We start from the raw sequence: 22,948 nt of genomic DNA on the forward strand, positions 1-22,948 counted from the left end.
GACAGGAACTGTACATGTCTTTGTTGTAACTGATGTTTTTTAACAAGAGTGACATCATCAGTGGGTGGCCATGTTTTTGACTGAGAACAACTGGTTTTATAGGACAGATACAGCGTAATATCTTGGATTTTATTGCCATTTATTCCAAACTGCATGAAGCTGTTTCCAACCTGCTTTATGGAAACAGTGGCTTCTAAAAACTAGGGATTGGGATTCAAGAAGAAAGTATAACCCAACAGATTATGGTGAGGTGAGTGAAAAAGCCCTTCAATAAGCCAGTGCAAAGGAACGCAAATAGTTTTTGAACAGACACAAATCCCAAATAAGGGAAATCCTCTTTTTAGGCTAGGAGGTGGATCCACACAAATCATTCCTTTATGCCCCTTTTGGTCAACTGTACATTCAGAACCTCTGGTTTACAGCCCAAATACAGCTTTAAATTATAAAGCCACTTATCTCAAATTGCATAGACATTCCAGTCTTATGGGCCATCATCACTGAAGTACATGAAAAAACTGGCTTCTATGGAGTGTTGCTTAGGTCCAATAAGAAAGCTGACATTTTATGACAAGGTGGATCAAAAGGAATCAAAAAGCCCTCCATTAAAAATCAATGAAAACTTTTCTCCTGCAAAGAGGGGGAGGTGGGAGAACTGTGAGGTGTTACAGTATTTTCTGGTGTGACTCAATGTGGTGCTCAATGACTTGCATGTAGGAAAGTCAGCTACCCTTCAGTAACTTTTGCATAATAGCAAAACCTCAAAATTATTATTAATATTATTATATAGGATTTATATAGCGCCGATAGTTTATACAGCGCTTTACAACAATGAGGGTAGACAGTAAAATTGCAATACAATTTAATACAGTAGGAATCAGAGTGCCCTGCTCGTTAGAGCTTACCAGGGCTTTTTTTCAGCAGGAACGTGGGGGGAACGCAGTTCCGGCACCTCCAACACTGACTGTATTTAATGGCAAGGGGTTCAAGGTCTATTTATGCTAGCTGCTGGGGGGATCTATTGTTGCTGGAGGAGATCTACTTTTGCAGGGTGGGGAGGGGTGTCTACTGTTGCTCAGGAGGTCTATTGTTGTTGGCGGGGGTCGGGGGATCTGCTGTTGCTGGGGGTCAGTTGTTGCTAGGGGAGGGGGTATTTTGTTGCGAGTGATACATTGTTGCTGGGGAGGGTTTATTTTTGGTGGCTGATGGGAAGTCTATTGGTGCTGGCTGCAGGTAGATCTATTATTGCTGCTGGGGATCTTTTGTTGCTGGGGGGTATTTAGTTCTGAGTGGTTCATTGTTGCTGAGGGGGTCTATTGTTGCTGGCTGCATGTGATCTAGTTTATTGTTTTTCTTGTCATTATTAACAAACTCCATACATATTACTTAGCACCACAATGTCACATGGTTCTGTATTCTCAAAAAGGAGCAGTACTTGGGAGGTGGGTAGGGGGTGGAACCAAGGAATGGTGCAGGAGGTGGGTAGGGGCGGATACAAGGGGTGACTCAGAAAGGGGAGTTCCTGCACGTATTGTCTGAGAAAAAAAGCCCTGGAGCCTACTATACAAAATAGTAATTGTCCTAGATTGGTGTTACCAACTTTATGCACCATGCACCAGAATGGACATTTCTTACAAAAAATATGTTGAGTATTTAGGTTTTAGGGAAAACTATGCAGTGGACAGCTATTATATATATATAAAGATAGAGGGAAGTAAACAGCTTATGTTTATAGATAAGATCGGTCTACTATATAAACTAATGGATTTCCAAGCTTTGGCTGTCAATATTGGCACTTCTCTTCTAGTTTTTTTTTTCTTCAGCAGATGCTCTTTAATTATCAGCAGAATCACGCAGCATGACAATTCACCTTTTGTTTTAAAGGTCTGCTTTCTGATCTAATGCATAAGCTATCGTTCAAAGTACATGAGTGTACTTTTTGGCTTGTGAGCTGGAAAGAGAATGCTGCGTCACTGCATAAAAGGGCTAGCTTTGGCAGTACTTGCCGAGCATACAATTTTAGCAGATGGAATGTGGGTGTGATGCAATATTGTTGGCATTGTTTGTTAAGAAGGATATGAATGCAAGGTGGAGAAAACATTCAGTATTAATCAGTTGGGGAAATGGCTATGGAATGGAAATAAAACAAACCAGTAACATTGTGGTATTGTTACATTAAAGAGACTCTGTTGCTATTACTTTAGCTGTCCTCAAAGAAGAAGACTCAGAAGCCATTTTATTACAGACCATGTCCTGGAAATAAGCCAGGATATAGGAATGTAAACATTGGGAGTAATTCAGCCAGGCTTCATGGAAGTTAGAAAGGGCCTATAATTGGCATTTGCATTAAACAATTTTTTTTTAGCAGCACACTATATTTTAAACTACTGGGGCCCCCCCCCTCTGCATGGGCCAATTTATGTAAAAGGTATAGATATTGAAATACAGCGCCTACCCTCTATTTCTAAATGTATAGTAATTTCGCCGTCAATTTAAGTATGTGCTTAAATAAAGTGATGTATATGGTGAGGCGCTATTACCCTTTAATAAACAGACATTTGGATCCATGCAATGAATCATTTATATATAAAGTGGCTACCGTAGTTGAAAAAAGTGCAAAAAAAAGTGCTTGCAATGTGCAATAGATGTACAAGCACTTTTTTTGCAGTTTTTTCAACACTGTAGCCACTTTATATATAAATTATTCATTGTATGGTTCCAAATGTCTGTTTACTAAAGTGTAAAACCGCCTCACCATATACATCACTTTATGTAAAAGGTAAACTTAGCTTTTAAAGAGACCCTGTATAAAATGAAGGTGCCCGCAAGGAGCTAACATCAAAATAGTGGAAATGTAGGCGTGAAGCGGTTCAGACACCCTCATATATAATTAAAAATTCCACCTTAGGAACATTTTATTGCCTGATGAAAGAGGGTGCATGCCCGATGTCTGGGAAAAGCTTTGCAGCTCCAATTCCGGTGATGTCATCCCACTGACGCCACCTGTCACATGTGCATTGCTGCGCCATTTTGGAAGTGTCTGACTGGCTTTCCCCAACATCCCACATTGTTGCAGTGGACCCTGGTGGCTCCTCGATGTTTACCTCCACATAGCGTCCTGGATTGACCTTGTTTAACCAGTTCCATACCGGGCCATAGTAATATGATGCTGGCAGGAACATCTCCTCAATCTGGGCGGCCGCCGTATGACGTTCGCCCGTTCCCGCTGCTCTCCCACCCCCCTGGGGGACGCAGCGTAGGGATCGGGGATGTGCCACGTCCGTCGGGACACAGCCCACCCCCGATCTGTGTAAAGAGCCATTAAAAAACTGGCTCTTTACCATGTGACCGACTGTGTCCAATCACAGTCGGCCACGTGCACTTTCCTCGTGCATGCCGCTCCTGCGTGCCCCCAGGGGCGCGCAGAGCGGCGATCGGGGATGGAGAGTGTCACTCTAAAACAGTCCATCCCTGATCAGGGTAAAGAGCCAATTAAATCACAGCCAGTCACAGAATGTCAACAGAGAACATGGTAACTAGCTGTTATCCTGTTCTCCTCCTCACACACTGATCCCGTGTGAGTTGGAGATTGCGGTAACAGCTAGTTACCGATTACAGTGCACCCTAAAACACACTGATTGCCCCCGCAATAAAGAGTACCTGTCACTAACCCATCAAAGTACCTGTCACTAGCCCATCAAAGTACCTGTCACCAGCCCATCAGAGTACCCAAGTACCTGTCACCAGCCCATCAGGTACTCTGATGACAGGTACTCGAATACTCTGATGGGCTGGTGACAGGTACTCGGGTACTCTGATGACAGGTACTCGGGTACTCTGATGACAAGTACTCAGGTACTCTGATGACAGGTACTCGGGTACTCTGATGACAAGTACTCGGGTACGCTGATGACAGGTACTCGGGTACTCTGGTTGGCTGGTGACAGGTACTCGGGCACTCTGATGATAGGTACTTGGGTACTCAGATGACAGGTACTCAGGCACTCTGATGACAAGTACTCGGGTACTCCGATGACAGGTACTCGGGTACTCTGATGACAAGTACTCGGGTACACTGATGACAGGTACTCGGGTACTCTGATGACAGGTACTTGGGTACTCTGGTGACAGGTACTTGGGTACCTCCAGCCCAGAGTACCCAAGTACCTGTCTTTAGCCCAGAGTACCCGAGTACCTGTCTTTAGCCCAGAGTACCCGAGTACCTGTCTCCAGCCCAGAGTACCCGAGTACCCGTCTCCAGCCCATCAGATTACCCGAGTACCTGTCTCTAACCCATCAGAATACCCGAGTACCTCTCTGAAGCCCATCAGAGTACTCGAGTACCTTTCTGAAGCCGATCAGTGTACCTGAGTACCTGTCTGCAGCCCATCAGAGTACCTGAGTACCTATCTGCAGCTCATCAGAGTACCTGAGTACCTATCTGCATCCCATTCCTCCTAGATTATGTTTTGAGGTGCTTGCTTTCCAAAATGGGGTCATTTTGTGGGGGTTTCCATGGTCCTGGTGCTCCAGGGCCTTCAAAAGTGTGATTGGTTGTAATGAAATTATATGTGTAATTTATGCTCATAGAACACCTGACGATGCTCCTTGCATGTTGGGCCTCTGTATGTGGCTATGTAGTGACAAAGTCAAGTCTTACATATGTGGTATCGCCATACTCAGGAGGAGTAGCAGAATGTATTTTGGGGTGTAGTTTTTGCTATACACATGCTATGTGTTAGAAATATCTTATAAATTGACAACTTTGTGTAAAAAAAAAATGCGTTTTAATTTTCTTTCCATATTTTCCAAAAACTTGTGGAAAAAAATGACATTGTTCAAAAGACTCATTATGCCTCATAGAATATACATTGGGGTGTTTGCTTTCCAAAATGGGGTCATTTTGTGGGTAATTCCCTTGTCCTGGTGCTCCAGGGCCTTCAAAAATGTGATATGTCGTTAGGAAATGAGATGTGTAATTTATGCTCCTAGAACACCTGACAGTGCTCCTTGCATGTTGGGCCTCTGTATGTGGCTAGGCTGTGTAAAAGTCTCACTCATGTGGTATTGCCATACTCAGGAGGAGTAGCATAATGTATTTTGGGGTGTAATTGCAAGCATGCATATACTGTGTGTGAGAAATAACTTGTTATTATGAAAATTTTGTGTAAAAAAAAATAAAAAAATTATTTCTTAATTTTTCCAAGAATTGTGGGAAAGAATTACAACTTCAAAAAACTCACCATGCCTCTTACTAAATACCCTGGACTATCTACCTTTCAAAAAGGAGTCATTTGGCGGGTATTTGTACTGTCCTGACATTTCAGGGTCTCAAGAAATGAGATAGGCCTTGGTACATCAGGTGTGATCAATTTTCAATGATTGGCACCATAGCTTGTAGACTCTATAACTTTCACACAGACAAAATAATAGCCACTAATTTGGGTTATTTTTACCAAAGATATGTAGTAGTATAAATTTTGGCCCAAATTTATGAAAAATAATTACTTATTTGCAAAATTTTATAATAGAAACTAAAACAAAAAGTTTTTTTTTTTCAAACTTTTCGCTCTTTTTTCACTTATATCGCAAAAAAAATAAAAAACCCAGTGGTGATTAAATACAACCAAAATAAAGCTCTATTTGTGTGAAAAAAATGATATAAAAATTGATTGGGTTGCATAACTGAGTAATTATCATTCAAAGTGTGAGAGCACTGAAAGCTGAAAATTGGTCTGCGCAGGAAGAGGGTGTAACTGCACTGTATGGAAGTGGTTAATGAGCCTTACACTTACCTTGTTTTTTAAGTTGCTAGGTGGCATTTTATTTTTAATTAGGCTATTTACAGTCTTCAGGTAGCTAACACCACTGTAATGAGGCACTGTCTCCCATTTGCCTTTAGGAAAGCATAGATCTGCCCCTATGAAGGTGCATGGGCACCACAATGTTGAGTTGCAATTCAGTGAGTAAAATAAGTATTTGATCCCCAAGCAAAACATGACTTGGTACTTGGTGGAGAAACCCTTGTTGGCAAGCAGAGGTAAGACATTTCTTGTAGTTGGTTATCAGGTTTGCACACATCTCAGGAGGGATTTGGGTCCACTCTTCTTTACAGATCTTCTCTAAATCCTTAAGGTTTCTTGGCTGTAGCATGGCAACTCGAAGTTTCAGCTCCCTCCATAGATTTTTTTTATATCATTAAGGATTGGAGACTGGCTAGGTCACTCTATGTGCTTCTTAATGTGCTTCTTCTTGAGCCACTCTTTGTTGCCTTGGCAGTATGTTTTGGGTCATTGTCACGCTGCAAGACTCATCTATGACCCATCTTCAGTATTCTGGCTGAGGGAAGAAGGTTCTCATCCAAGATTGTGCAATACATGACCCATCCGTTGGCCCCTTTAATGCGGCAAAGTCGGCATGTACCTTTAGCAGAGAAACAGCCCAAAAGCATAATGTTTTCACCTTCATGCTTTACTGTTGGGATGGTGTTCTTAGGGTCATAATCAGCATTTTTCTTCCTCCAAGCACAACGAGTCGAGTTAATGCCAATGAGCTCAATTTGGGTCTCATCTGACTGGACTTTCTCCCAGTCCTATTCTGCATCATTTAGATGTTCATTTGCAAACTTTAGATGTGCCTGTACATGTGCCTTCTTGAGGAGGGAGACCTTGCGGGCATTGCAGGATTTCAATCCATGGCGGCATATTGTGTTACCAATGCTTTGTTTGGTGGCTGTGGTCCCAACTGCCTTGAGATAATTCACAAGCTCCTCCTTTGTAGTTCTGGGCTGATTCCTCAATTTTCTCATGATCATCCTTACTCCATGAGGTGAAATCTTGCATGGAGCTCCAGACCAAGGGCGATTAATGTTTATTTTGTATTTCTTCCATTTGCAAACAATCGCTCCAGCAATTGTCTCCTTCTCACCAAGCTTCTTGCTGATGGTCTTGTAGCCCATATCAGACTTGGGCAGGTTTACAATCTTCTCCCTGATGTCCCGTAACAGATCTTTGATCTCACCGGATGGTGAGGTTTGAATGGAAGAAAGAGATTCTGTGGACAGGTGTCTCTACACATAACGGGTTGTTGTTAGGAGGAGCACCTTCTTAAATTGACAGGACTAATCTGGATACCACATGAGCACATACTATATCCAGTTTGTGGGGGATCAAATACCTATTTTACTCACTGAACTGCAACTTAATTTTTAACATTTGTTAACTTAATTAATTTGTCAACTTAATTTTTAAAATGTTTTTTTTTTTTTTTATAGACCCTTCATTTCTTTGTAAGTAGGCAAACTTACAAAATCTGCAGTGGATCAAATAATTATTTTTCCCACTGTACCATGGTTTTTAAATGTCACCATACAGGGCCTGTGTCACAGGCTTTTGCTCACTTTGGAACTGCTTCTCTCTCAATACAATGAGAATGCAAAAGCAACTTGATGCTGCATCTCAGACTGATCCCAATTGAAATCAGAATTTCCCCATTCACACAAAGTTCTCACTATGTGCAGTTACCTGCATTTGTCCTCATGGATAAGCATGGGGTTAATTGCAATGGCACACAAAAACAATTGTTTTCTGTGTGTCATGTTCACACAAGAACACAATGGGGTTGATTTACTAAAGCCAAATAGACTGTGCACTTTGCAAAGTGCAGTTGCACTCTGCAAAAGCAGTTGCTCCAGAGCTTAGTAAATGAGCAGAAACTCTGCTGACTTCCATCACCCAATCATGTGCAAGCAAAAATGCTGTTTTTTTTTCCCCCTTGCATTTGATTGGGTATTCTTTGTAAAGTGAAGCCCTACCTCATTTACTAAGCTTTGGAACAACTGTACTTGCAGAGTCCAACTGCACTTTGCAAAGTGCACAGTCTTTTTGCCTTTAGTAAATCAATCTGAATGTTTCTCTGTGTTCCAGAGCTGTGCAATAGTATGCAACAAATTTGCATAATATCGTACCTCACTGGATTGCCCTGCATGTCACCACAGAGCAAAGTACTGTCCTATGTCACTAAACACTCTAACTTGGTAGATGTTGCATTAGAAGGGATGTGCTGAGCCTGCGTCCACTCCACCAGTCCAGCGTACCTCTGTTAACTTACTCACTGTAACAGAACGGGGTTAAGGTGTGCACAAAACACAGACCTCACGCGTGCACTCATTAACTCTTTTCTCGTACCTCGTGACCAGGTTATAGATCTCCATATTTTGAGTTTGGACCCAATTGCTATTGGATACCGACCAGTAGGGAGGGAGCCAGACATTGACCTCCTTGCTACTGGAAGACCTGTCACTCTACCAGGTACCACGCCTAAGGACTGGTTGGTTGATGTCTTGAACTTACATAGTTACATAGTTGGTAAGGTTGAATAAAGACACTAGTCTATTGATTTAGCGTGTGTTGGTGTGTGTGTTCATGTCAAAAATAATTTCCCATATCCCTGTATACTGTGTTCGCTACGATGCCCATCCAAGGTTTTTTTTACCAACATGCAGCCCTTTGAATAACTTCAGGCCAGGCTCAGAACAGTTAATCTAACTTTACTAAATAGGTTGCAGCATAACAGTTCAACATGAACAACGCCCTTCTACTTACACTAACTACTGTGGCGTGGTTGTTCAGACATACCTCCATGAGGTGAGAGTCCATCTTGGCATTCTCCATTGCTTGGATGTCTCAGAAAATCCCGGTGTCCTCAGCGGACTGCAAGGCGCAGAAGTCCTAGTACCTTCAACTGCGAGTGGGAACAAAACCAACCAAATCGACTACCCAGGGCACTGGACCTCAGCCATCCCTCTTTTTATAGCACAGGAAGGCTGGCTAGAACCCAGAAAGCCCAGGAACTGAGCTTACAACTTATTTTTCAAATAGTCAGATTGCTTTTTCTTCTGACAAGTCTTAGCCAAGGCTGATGCCCCATAGATGGCATATTGTTTCCCAATCCATCTGAAAATGGACAAATTGTTATTTAAATTTTATGGGCTTCTACATTGACTAGAGATGGACACATCTCCTCAAGACAAAACAGATGAGGAGAAATCTATATTGAGTACTTGCAATATCAGAAGAATTTGTATCAGCAATGGCGGTTACTCCTATATTACCCAATCCATGTGCAAAGATTGCATCTGGCCAATTATATCAAGAGCAGGAATAAATGGAATATAGTCAGTGTGAACCTCAGAATAGTGTCACGGTCCCTAAATTATGAAGAATATAGTTGTAGAACAATTCTCCTGCGCTCGATTGAAAATATGACGGAGGGAAGAGGGATACTTCAGACTTTAGTGGATAAAGCTTATGGTCTTGCTGCCCCTTCAGGATCAAGGGTATCCGGAACCAACTGGGAAACAACAACAAAAAGAAAAAGCCAGCAGCAACTCTTTTGGCTCTGAGGAAGGGGGCTCGCCCCTGAAACGCGTCAGCCTAGCCACAGCAGCCTCATGCGGCACACTGCATACCATTCAGCATCGTGCAGTTTCTTGGCTACCTTGGAGATTTTATGTATATCATGTTGATGTGTGTGTATTCACACCTGCTTTGTGAGTATAATGTATACTTTTTAATATTTTAACAAATGTTTTTATGCACTAGGTCTGTGCGCCCCTTTTCTTTTTGTTATGAAGAATATAGAAAAGTAGTAGATGATATATACTGTGTTTCCCCGAAAATACTGCACTGCATACTAGCACATTATGACAGACGTACCTGAAAATGAAGCTCTCCAGCCCAGCAATCCCAGCTCCCCGAGCACTTCTATCTTCACTCGGTCTTCCTTCCGGGTTTCCTGGCTCTGGCCATATGAATGTCAGACCACGATGACATCACTCGCACGCCTGCGCGCAGAAGCCCGGGCCACGGCATAGCCCTCTGCATTTCATGGCATACTCAATGCCCTGAATTCAGAGTACCACAGCACATGCAAGGCTGACTTCATCGGCTATTGCTGATGTAAATATCTCCTAAACAGTGTATGTTTAGGAGATATTCATTGTACCTATAGGTAAGCCTAATTGTAAGCTTACCTGTGGGTATGTTAAAAAAGAGAGTTTACTAGTGCTTTAAAGCAGACCCTCAAAGTTTGCACACTGAGGTTGATTTACTAAAATTGGAGAAAGCAAAATCTGATGCAACTCTGCATAGAAACCAATCGGCTTTAAGGTTTTTTTTTTTTTTTTCAAAGCCTAATTGAACAAGTTGAAGTTATAAGCTGACTGGCTACCATGCACAGGTGCACCAGATTTTGCCCTCTCCAGTTTTAGCAAATCAACCCCATAGCCTCCTTCTATCCCTCTGTTTCCCTGTCACACATTTGGATTTGTTTTTTTATTATTCCTTGCCTAGGCAAGGATGACATTGTGCCAGGTTCATCTTCTATCCTCCGCCTCCTAGGATCACATCACACATCCAGGAGGCCACAGGCCCAATCTGCCCCAGCTGGCTAATCTTGTGCATGTCATCAAGAAGTGCCAGCCAGATCCTGAATCCAGGATAGCGACACAGGAACCTAAAGAACTTTGAAGGTTTTGGCTACTAGGAAGACAGCACTGGACATCATGGACTAGTATGTCTTTCTTAAAAGTCAGCAGCTACAGTACTTGCAGCTGCTGACTTATTTTTGTAAAAACAAGTGAAATTCCTCTTTAAGGCATCTTTATTTAGATATAATCCTGTTTTTTTTTTTTTAAGATTGCATTGTTACGGCTTTGAGACTAATGTTACAGTTCTGGCTCTGGTAAGATGGCGCTAGTATAATTATAGTAATAATCGTGTACTTATGTAAATGTAAAAAATAAATGGAATTATAACAACTGTTGACTTAGTCTAGGTCTAGGTCTTTCATACAAATAATTGCCATCTTCTTCCTTCTTGCTTAAGCCTGTCAAAAGAAAAAAGATGTATTTTGGATTTCTTCATCTCCCTCCCTTAAAACATCTATCTTGTTTTTCCTATTTCTCATCTTTTATGCCTAGGTAACCTGCGATTACACTTCCACCTTCTACATTCTAGCCAGGTGTGCCAGTAAGTAATACACAAGCAGCCATCCCTTTTAATGACAGCGTGTTTGACATTCTATTCCTTGCTTTTCTAATCCCTATATTCTTTATTCTAAATTCTAGATGCTGTTTCCTATGAAAGAATTAAGAAGATCTATTTTTGATTTATGCGACAATATTGCCATGCGATACTGGCTACAAACAGACAATTGTTGACATTCAGGCATTTCCCCCAAATTTGTTACTATACACAGTTTCAAAATACAACAGTTTTATTGCAGTAATTATGTATGAGCATGTAAAGCTCCTCTGTAAATTCTCTCCTTGTCCCTCCTCCCCCTTCTTATCCTTCTTTTACCATCTGCCCATCAAAGCTGTCCTCTTTTACCACCTGCACTCCAGCACTAATACCCAGCCCCTGTCACTCACCTGCTGGGCTTGGTGCCTGCAGACTGGCTCTCTTTTTGAAAGGAGATTTGCTTCCGGACATGTTGCCTGGATGGCAGTCACCTGTTTTTTCTTTTTGTTTTTTTTTAGGGTGACTTGCAGTGATGATCTTTTTTTGGATTGTAATTCGCTGCTTGTGTGGACCTCAGTGCCTTTATGTGTAGCAGCTGCAGAAACAGTGAGAGACGTCAACTAAAGTGCCAATGTGTAGATCTGTGTCCTTGTACTGCATAGCCTTGCAGTGTGACAGCAGCAGCAACAACAGGGAGAGATGGCAGCAGTGTATGTGCATATGAATTTGTGTGTGCTTGGAAACTAGTGTTTATAGCAGGCTCCTCCTTTCTGCATGCAACAGTGTGAGGGGCTGCTACAGGAGATGGGGATCTGTGTACGATTCCTACATCGAATAGATGCAGCCTTTCAGTTTTTTGCATTTACCCTCTCTATGCATTGCAGCACTGTCCTCTGTAATTGCAGTACTTCATTCTTTCACTGTCTTCAGATAAAATAATCAGACTGATGCAGATATGTAGCTCCTGTACTTCACAACTACAAAGGGACTAATAATAAATAAAAGGATGGTCTAAAAATATCTATCTGTATCATGTACCTAATATTTACATGTGGGCGTGTTGCAAAATGGATCTTTTATTGTGCTCATGTTGTTTATCCTGGCCATTCATGTAGTAGGAACCCAACTGAAAGTCTAGTACTGAATATACTGCGGGTAGAATTTACTAAAGCAGCTGTACATAGAAGCCAATCAGCATAGTAGCCAATCAGCTTCCAATGCTGGCCATAGACGGTACAGGTATTGGCACAGCAGGTACTGGCCTAGATTCAAACCATGTAAGGGCAGGCTGAATGTACCCAAGTTGATTGATCGGTCAAACTTGGGTACAACCACATAGCTCCCAACTGTCTCTGATTTCGAGGGACTGTCCCTGATTTGGAACAAAGTCCCCCTGTCCCTCTTTCCCCCTCATTTGTCCCTCATTTTGGTCTGATCTATATAGTTGTATATAAAATGCACTTTTTATCTTTCAAAAAGTGTTTCCCAGTGATAAACCTTTCATCCAATTTCTAAATTGCCGCAATTGTAAATTTAAAAAGCTAATATCAAGGAATAATAGTGGTAAAATAAAGTACTTGTGGGTTTAACTAATCAATATTTTTTGTATAATTCTCTTTTAAAGGGGCATAACCGGGGGTGTGTCCTATGCCTACGTACGTTTGCTAATAGGTGTCCCTCATTCCCATCTCGAAAAGTTGGGAGGTATGCAACCAGCCTGTCGTATTTTATATGTGATTGTTGCTAGCGGCTATTACAGTTGCTAGCAGAAATCACTGTGTTCTCCGTGTGGGGAAGGCTCCCCCGCTGGGAGAACACAATGCTCTGCTGGAGAATTTCCCCCATCAACACTGACTGTGGTTGCAGGAAAGAAAATCACTCCATCTTTATAGCAGGGATGTCCAAACTATGACCCTCCAGCTGTTCAGGAACTACAATTCCCATCATGCCTTGTTATGTCTGTGAATGTCAGAGTTTTACAATGCCTCATGGGACATGTAGTTCTGCAAAAGCTGGAAGGCCGTAGTTTGGACACCCCTGATCTATAGCCTGGTTAACTTGTTCAGTTTAAAAGGAGTGTAAAGCTAGATTTTTAAAATTGAAATAATAAACATTGTATACTTCCTGCTCTGTGCAATGGTTTTGCACAGAGGGGACCCGGAACTCCTTTTCTGCGGTCCTCCACTGGCGCAGTCTGCTCCTCTTTAACTCTGAGTGCCCCCAGAGCAAGCTCTAAAGACACACACACACAGCCTAGCTCGGCCTGCTCCCTCCTCACAAGTTTTGACACTGGCTCCTGCTGCTCTTATTAAAGCTCATGCATGCAGGAAGAGAGGAGAGTAGGTCTGCTGATGGGGACAGCACCGGATGAAAAGTGGCATCAGGTAGGTGTTTAAGGAGGGGGAAGGCACACACATTGGAAGGTTTTTTTTAATGCAGAGAATGCACTTATCTGTACTTACTTGTGAGGCGGCTTTTCTTGTTGCTGTAACCATTGCACAGAGAATCTCTGAGTTAGTGGCCTTATTCTGCCAGGACATCTGTGAGAGTGTACCTCTCAGCCAGTGCCTCTTTCAGATTACCTCATTCACACACAGAGCCATGTCTCGTCTCCGCCATTGTCTCTCCTCATGGGCTCACTGGCTGTAACTGACAGCAGCAGGAGCAAATGGGTCCCGCTGCTGTCTTAGCCAATGAGGAGGGAGACTCCCCGGAGAGCCATTGCTGGAGGAAGATCAGGCTCAGGTAAGTATAAGGGGGCTGCTACACAGAGAACGTTTTTTACCTTCATGCATTGAATGCGGGAAGGCAAAAAACCTTAAGCTTTTACAACCATTTTACGCTTTGAAAGGAAGCTGGTCGGTACCCATGCACAGCTGTGTCAGATTCTGTCTGTTACAATCTTATTCCCCACTATGCATATATCTACACTGTACATTCATGGTATACATATTCTCTGATATTGTTTCTTAAAGCATTTCTAGGGTAAAAATTTAAAATCATATACAGTAAACCCCCTTCCATCGCGGTTGTTACGCTCCGGACCCACCCACGAAAAGTCAAAATCCGCGAAATAGAAAAACCCTATTAAAATACACTGTAGGCATGTTTTTTTTACTTTCACTGTACTTGTAAAAGCATTTTGAGGTCTTTAAACACACTTTTAAAACAATAGAAACTCATTTAAACACATAAAAGATACTGAGAGACAGAGCAAGAGCTATGGAAAACACAAAAATATTTGATTTTTAATGATTTATATAGTAAAATAACATTACAGAAAAAAACGCAATATACCGGGACCGCAAAAACTGAACCGCGATGGAGCGGGGGTTTACTGTATTCATTTACACATTGAATTTCTAGCCTACTCCTACTAATCTGAATGATCTTCAAGTTTGAAAACTTACTTTGTGAAGATCCCAAAGATTTACTTCCTTAAATTCGGTGACACATAATCACTATGCCCTGTAAGTAGGCACTGTTATGTCACAGAATTCACAGAGCCTGCCTTCTGAACTACAGAGGAGCTGAGTGGAGGAGTTTCAGGAGGTGGAGTCAGTACAGAACTTACAGCTTGCAGGCAGCAAGGTACCATGGGATATGGAGTCTTTAGAAATCAAAATTAAAAAGAGAAACTGCAAAGAATGCAGGGAATCTAGGAAGCTGTGAAAAGACATTGCAAGCAGACAGGCTGCAATGACAACATCAAAGGAAATTTTCGAGTTTTAGTTTCCAATGGTGTTTATTAAGAATTTGCAGTTGGTTGCAGTTGAAAAGATAGAACACAGCAAGAACATATGGTATACAAAGAGTACATTGGTTGTGCTTCAAAGTACAACAAAAGGCTCTTAACATAATAAAGATATAACAGAACTTTGTTTGGAAAGTGTGGTTTAGGTTATGCACAGGACTCTCAAAGGTTTGGTCTGGTACACAACGACGGTATACCCTCTCCTGCCCAATCATTATGAAGCTCTCTCCCAGCGGCTTATCACTGAGGGGCAGGGGAGGGGGTGATGCCGCAACACAACGATGAACAATTGGCCCTTCAATTGGGGTCTTACAGATGGAGAACCCATAGGGATGGACCACATCCCCGTCATCCCTATCCCACAGCATTTCCCCAATGTATAGAAATGGGTACATAATGTACTGTGAATTACTTTGTATGGCCAGGTGGCCTCAAAGAGCAGGAAAGGAGAGAAGAAGAAAAATGGGAGGTAAGCCTGACAAGTGTGCACTCTAACTATCAAGATACCAGTAATATAAGCAACCTATGCGTCAACCGAGAGATATTTAATCCATGGGTCCTAAATTTTTTCAAAAAGGGCAATTTTATCATTTAAGACCGCCGAAAGGCACTCATTCACCATGATCCAGGACAGTTTAGATTTAACCAAACTGAACTGGATTGATGGAGACCCACATGATCTGGCAAAGGCAGGTTGTAGCCGCTGTAAAAATAAATGTCACCAGTCAACTCCTGTATCTCGGTGTCTCCCCAACCGATCGCCCCAGAAGTGCCTGTATTGGAGACTTGATAAGGTTCACCTGGGTGAGCAAGGAAACCATATTGGAGGGGTATTGGACCAACAGTTAAGGTCTTCCACCAATTTTTTATACAGTGGCAGAAAATTATTTTGGTACAATGTGAAAAGAGATGGAGATAGATGAATACCCAGATATGGAAGAGTATCTGAACGCCACTGGAAGGGAAATTAATTTTGTATGGTACCGATAGTGTGGACCTCTCGGGATAGGTTAAGCGCTAGGGATATTTAATGGTTAATCCTTAGACCCGAGATTTAAGTAAAGCGTCTCAACACCTTATATAAATTGGGTAGCGAAGTGACTGGGGATGAGAGGAGCATTAAAATGTAATCCGCAAATAAGGCGCACAGATCTCCACAATATATCCCTCGAATATCAGGAGTGTTTCTGATCTTGATAGCCAGGGGCTTCAGGGCCAATATGAACAAAAGTGGAGATAGGGGGCATCCCTGTCTTGTACCCCTATGTATCTCAATGGGTTGGGATCTATATTTCTTAATGAAAAGACTGGCCATGGGTCCACTATAGATAGCCTTTAGGGTAGTCAGGAAACTTGAGCCAAATCCATATCGTTCTAGTGTGAAAAACAGTCCCATGAAAGAGAAACGAAGGTCTTATGAAGGTCCAAGGATAACAGCCTGCCTCTCTGAATCTCTTGCCTATCCCAGTTGGAATGTAAGGCAGATATAATGTCTATCAACCTTCTTGTTTGGTCTGGGGCCTGTCTATTGGGGACAAACCCTTCTTTGTCTGGGTGGATGTATTTGGATATGAAGGTGTTCAAACAGGAGGCTAGGATCTTCATAATTATTTTAAGGTCTACATTTATACGTGATATTGGGCGGTAATTTGTATTGTCACCATGGTCCTTACCAAGTTTGGGAATGACATGGATAAAGGCTTTGTTTGCGTATGGCGGCAGGGAGCTACCTTTATACAAGTCATTAAAGAAACAGCACAAATGAGGGGGTTAGAATGCCAGCTTATTTATGATAATAGTGTCCTGAAAAAGCATCCAGACCCGACCCCTTTTGATGGATAAAGGCTCTTGATAGCTATCATGATCTCACCCTCTGTAAACTCATTATCCATTAGTTCTACATGGGCGCGTTCTATTTGGGGGATAGGGGAGTCTTGAAAGAAGTCTTCAGCCCGAGTTTCTGAGAATGCTTCAGGAGATGTGTAAAGTTTGGAGTAAAAATTATAAAATTCCCTCACAATAAGCTGTGGATTCTAGGTATGTTTGCCGCTCTGCAGCCTTTACTTTGGCAGTGCTGGATTAATTGGTCTGGGGGTTAGTTTTCTTGCCAACAATGTGTTGGGTTTATCACCCATTGTGTAATAACGATGTCTGGACCAACGAATATATTTTTTTCAGATTTTCTCGTTAAGCTTAAGTTCAGGGCTGTCCGTGCCGTATCTTTTTTTGTCTGAGGTTTTAGCGGGGGTTGGATCTCTGTTCTATGACGAGTTTGTTGTAACTCTTCATCCTGTTGTTAAATTGTGTGTTCGTGACTACTTATAGCTCTAGATACAATTTGTATTAATTTGCTGCAAATAACAGCCTTGTGGGCAGCCCAATTTGTACTAGGGAGGGGGGTGTCTAATGAGGTGTTTTCTGTAAAGTGTAGGCGAAGGGTAGTTTCCACTTCTTTAAAAATGGTGGGATCATTGAGTAATGAAACATTAAGGCGCCACGTGGATGACTGTGGTTTAATCCACAAATCTAACAACACCATCTAGACAGGGGAATGGTCAGGCCATGGAGCTGCAATAATTTTAGCTGAGGAAATAAATGGAAGCAGTGGGGATAGTGTAAATAAGTGATCTATGCGTGAATGCGTTTTATGTACGTGGGAGTGAAAAGTGTAATCCCGGGTCATAGGGAGGATATCTCTCCTTAAGGTCAAAAGAGTGTAATAATCCTGCCAATTTACTGCTTTGTTTGGGAATATGTTTTAAATTTGCTGTGTCTGGGTTGGAGCTGTCTAGAATTTGGTTTAGAGAAGGTTTTCTATCTTCTCCTATAATCACATGACCTGTCACATGAGGCATCAAGGTCTCCAACATATAGTGAAAGAAAGTTGTCTGCCCTGTGTTGGGGGCCTAATAAGAAATTAGAGTGACTGCATGTTCATTAATTTTCCCTACCACCATAATGTATTTTCTATCTTTATCTTTAATGACTAAATCAGGACTCTTTTTGCAATGCATATCGCAGCTCCACATTTCTTATCTGAGGCGTTTGACAAATAGAAGGTAGGATATCTAACATTTAAGAATATGGGTGTAGAGGTACGTGAAAAATGTGTCTCCTGGAGTAGTAAAATGTCAATGCCTAGTGTGTGATAATATTGAAAGGCCTTTGTCCGTTTAATTGGAGAGTTAAGACTCTGGACATTATGTGTCAAGATCCTAAAGTTATACAGCTTGTATAACAGTGTAAATTTGCTGTCCCCTCCAAATAACTCAACACACAGGCATTATTTTTCTAAACCGCTGGGTACACCCCTAAGCGAAAATGTCCAAATTGGGCCCAAAGTGTCAATATTTTGTGTGGCCACCATTATTTTCAAGCACTGCCTTAACCCTGCTGGGCATGAAGTTCACCAGAGCTTCACAGGTTGCCACTGGAGTCCTCTTCCACTCCTCCATGATGACATCACGGAGCTGGTGGATGTTAGAGACCTTGTGCTTCACCACCTTTCCTTTGAGGATGCCCCACAGATGCTCAATAGGGTTTAGTTCTGGAGACATGCTTGGCCAGTCCATCACCTTTACCCTCAGCTTCTTTAGCAAGGCAGTGGTCGTCTTGGACGTGTGTTTGGGGTCTTTATCATGTTGGAATACTGCCCTGCAGCCCAGTCTCCGAAGGGAGGGGATCATGCTCTGCTTCAGTATGTCACAGTACATGTTGGCATTCATGATTCCCTCAATGACCTGTAGCTCCCCAGTGCTGGCAGCACTCATGCAGCCCCAGACCATGACACTCCCACCACCATGCTTGACTGTAGGCAAGACACACTTGTCTTTGTACTCCTCACCTGGTTGCCACTATATCCCCCTTAAAAGACACGGTGACCCTGTGTCGAGCGCGTAGGGGAGGGGCACGGACGGTATCATAGCAAATTCCAGTTAGGAAGGAAGCAGCTTAAAGAGGATCCCCATTCCCATCACACTTTTTTTTACTCTTATTGAAGATGCCTTTATGATTGGTGCACTTTAAGCACCTACAAAATGTGAGTACATTTTTGTTCTGTTTATTTAATAAAATTTACCTGAAAGTTATAAGCACTATTGGAGTCCCCCCAAATCTTTTACATGTAACAACCTATGAGAATAAGAGGGACACCCACTAAGGAGAAATACCCCCCCCCCCCCCCGAGGAGACCAGCAGACCACCGGTTCCGTGAAAGATGACCCTAAACAGGGCAAACTGCGCTGTATGACCCAGCTTAGCCGATGAGTCGCACGAGTGGAGGTGAGAACACAGACTCACAGGGTGTTGCGGTGGAGGTTACTCTAGATCAATATTGGACACACACTCTAATGAACTATTCTCCAGATATTAATAGGAAGTGCAATACTTAGCACTGGAAAATAGCACTTTTTGCCCTATTATTGAATTTTTGGCATTTTTTAATTTTTATATATATTTTTTGGTATTTACTTGTTAATAGCACATATTTATTTATTCATTATACTATTGTTTTTTATATATTGGGGCACAATATGCATTTTATTGCTGATTAATTATCATTTAATATTTATCCTTGTTTAATATTTATTATCCCGGCAAGAACATTATTTATACTGAGCACTAGAATATTGAAGTCACCTTCTTCATTGTATGTTTAAATATATTGAATGCACTTTAGATTATTTGTCACAATATCACATCAACATTGGATGCACTTTATATATTTATATCTATGATATTTATTTATTCAATGCATAGATTTTGCACCTATTTAAATCATATTTGCACATATTAGTTTTTTCAAGCACTTTATATTGCGCGGCATTTCCTATATTTATTTGCTCGTTTACACTTCTGTGTACACTCTCTGCGAGTGCTGTGCGAGTGCTGTGCGAGTGCTGCGAGTGCTGTGTGAGTGCTGTGCTCGCAGCAATATTGAGAAATAAGTGCTAGACCAGTTTAGCTCGCAGGAATATTTATTTAATTTTCAAGACCACACATGCTTGATACCATCTGAACCAAATAAGTGTATCTTGGTCTCATCAGACCACAGAACATGGTTCCAGTAATCCATGTCCTTAGTCTGCTTGTCTTCAGCAAACTGTTTGCGGGCTTTCTTGTGCATCATCTTTAGAAGAGGCTTCTCTCTGGGACGACAGCCATGCAAACCAATTTGATGCAGTTTGCAGCATATGGTCTGAGCACTGACAGGCTGACCCCCCACCTCTTAAACCTCTGCAGCAATGCTGGCAGCACTCATACATCTATTTCCCAAAGATACCCTCTGGATATGACGCTGAGCATGTGCACGCAACTTCTTTGGTCGACCATGGCGAGGCCTGTTTTGAGTGGAACCTGTCCTGGTAAACCACTATATGGTCTTGGCCACTGTGCTGCAGCTCAGTTTCAGGGTCTTGTCAATCTTCTTATAGCCTAGGCCATCTTTATGTAGAGCAACAATTTTTTTTCAGATCCTAAAAGAGTTCTTTGCCATAAGGTGCCATGTTGAACTTCCAGTGACCAGTGTGAGAGAGTGAGAGTGATAACACCACATTTAACACACCTGCTTCCCATTCACACCTGAGACCTTGTAACACTAATGAGTCACATGATACTGGGGAGGGAAATGGCTAATTGAGCCCAATTGGGAAATTTTCACCTAGGGGTGTACTCACTTTTGTTGCCAGTGGTTTAGACATTAATGGATGCTTGTTGAGTTATTTTGAGGGGACAGCAAATTTACACTGTTATACAAGCTGTACACTCACTAGTTTTAATTGTAGCAAAGTGTAATTTCCTCAGTGTTGTTAAACGAAAAGGTATAATAAAATATATGCAAAAATGTGAGGTGTGAGACCAATGCACCTGTAATATGTATATGTTTTTTTCTTTGTGAATATTGTACAGATATTTATATTTTTCTACGAGCTCAGAGTGCTCAGTGTGTGATTCATTTGATCTGGGGAGTGTCCCCACTGGTTCAATGGGGAGGCACATTGGACAGTGGAGGAAACCTGGCCAATGGGTACACAGGCTCTTTGATACAGCCCCGGAGATTGGCACAGACTGCTGTTTCGGTGCATTGTGGGGTGTAGTATAAAAGCCAGGAGCACATGTGCTCTGGGTCTTTGGCTGGTGAGCAGAGTTCCGGGAAGGAGGGTGGCGGCTGCCTCCTCTTCTGCAGTAGTTGGTGTAAGGTCACAGGCAGTCAGCCTGGTGAGCCAGAAGGGAGGAGATGAACCCAGAGGTCCAGAAGAGCTGACTAGAGGGGTTGAGACACTGGAGAACCTGGAAGACAGTATCGTGAGTACAGGGGATCGTGTCTAAGTGCCTGACCAGGAAAGGGGCCACTCCCTAGTAGAGTAGTTAGAGGACGGGTGTAAGCTGGTAGAGAGAAAGGGGGTGTTAGTCAAGTACCCTGAAGATAATTGCTAAGCAAGTGTTCATTTAGAGACTTTACCTCAGGTTCATCTACTGGTAAGATGAAACTGCGGCCTTGCCGCACCTTCAGATAGAAGTCCTCAGCAATGTAAATAGTTCAAGTTCTGGAGTATCCCACTCTTTCCTTCTCCCATCCCTATATAAAATAAAAGCAACAAAACAACACCCCCTAGACTGTTTATTGGCTGAGCCGGAACGTAAAGTGTTAAGATTCTGCACACAGTTGCTACCAGTAACCCAGAGGGACCTGAAAAGGTGAGAAATCCAGCAGCCCTCAAGAGGGCAGTACTACACCCATAACCTGTATACCTTTAGACAAGACCACCAAATGTGTGCCATAGTGTCCTTCTGTGAACATCCCGAAAAGCAAAGAGTTTTGATTAAAACGAGCCAGCCTAGCCTGGGTCTTATAATAATTTTGGCTACAAAAAATGCATTAGGGCTTATTTTCAGGAGAGGTCTTATTTGTTCCCTCTCTTCTCCCTCCCCTGATTAGATAATGTTCAGTGTGTGTCTTTATGTAACATTGTAGAAAATACCTTATTTACAGCGTCGCTGGGCGCTCACATGACCCACCGGAGCTCTTCTTTCCCACTCCGAGCACTGCTGAGGGAGATGGCAAGATCCCCGCTGACATCAGACCTGCTCCGAGCACTGCAGAGGTTGACGTCAGCTAGGAGGAGAAGGAGAGCTCTGGCAGGTCACATGAGTGTCCCGCAGCGGCGTAAAAAAGGGATTTTCTACAATCATGTTACATAAAGACACACACTGGACATTATATAATCCTTTTACAGCGTGGAGTACATTATTTTACAAGGATTTTACTAGGGATTAATTTTGGAGTAGGCTTTATATTGCAGCCATCCTAGAAAACTGAGATAGGTCTTATTTTCAGGGAAACACGGTAGTACCATCTGTATAGTATTTTGTAAGCATTTTCTAATATGAGAAAATTTTTTGAACACTTAGAAAGTGCTTTAACCACTTCACCGCTGCTCACTAGAGCTCTACTGCGACAAAGTGGTTCGATAACGTCTGGCGACGTAGACCTACGTCGCCAGACATTCCTGTTTCTCGGCGGTGCGCGCTCGCTCCCGCTGTATTCAGTCACAGCGGGAGTCAGGCCAGGGGAGGAGCAGCGACGATCGCCGCTGCTCTTCCCCGATTGTCGGGAAATCGAGTCTGGAGATCCGCCCGCTTGTGTAAACAAAGAGGGCGGATCTCCTAAGTGACAGGCAGTGTCAGATTGCAGGGTTCAGCATAGCTGAACATGCGATCTGTCCCTGTGTCAGTCAGTCACCTCCCCCTATACATGTCAGTAAGCACCAGGCATACATTAACCCCTCCCTCTCCAATAAAATTAACCCCTTCCCTGCCAGTGTCATTTTTCCAGTAACAGTGCATATTTATAGCACTTATTACTGTAGTAATGTCACTGGTACCCCCAAAAGTGTAAAAAATGTCAGTCAAGTGTCCGATCTGTCCGCCGCAATGTCGCAGTCCCGCAAAGAAAATGGCAGATCGCCGCCATTTTTTGTAAAAAAAAACACCAAAAACTACATAAATCTTTCCCTTAGTTAGTAAACGCAATAACTTTTGTGCAAACCAATCAAAATACGCTTATTGCGATTTTACCAAAAATATGTAGCAGAAAACAAATTGGCCTAAAATGATAAAAAATGTTGATTTTTACATTTTTACATTTTTTGGGGGGGGGGGGGATTTCATATAA

The 22,948-nt window shown here is 42.4% G+C and overlaps 1 protein-coding gene across 2 annotated transcripts in view; it reads right to left on the reverse strand.

Annotated features, from left to right (window-relative positions):
* Window positions 1-22,948, reverse strand: part of AMPD2 (adenosine monophosphate deaminase 2) — a 262,492-nt gene that overhangs the window by 235,304 nt on the left and 4,240 nt on the right. Inside the window, exon 1 of one of the 2 annotated variants that reach the window (XM_082246181.1) lies at window positions 11,432-11,813. The exons of the other annotated variant lie outside the window; for it this stretch is intronic. Coding sequence (XP_082102307.1) covers window positions 11,432-11,492 — 61 coding nt within the window. The 5' untranslated portion in view covers window positions 11,493-11,813. Of the gene's footprint in view, window positions 1-11,431; window positions 11,814-22,948 lie in introns of those variants that run through there. 2 annotated transcript variants of the gene reach the window in all.

Source organism: Pelophylax lessonae (genome assembly GCF_965119305.1).
Source record: "Pelophylax lessonae genome assembly, chromosome: 2".
Taxonomy (NCBI): domain Eukaryota; kingdom Metazoa; phylum Chordata; class Amphibia; order Anura; family Ranidae; genus Pelophylax; species Pelophylax lessonae.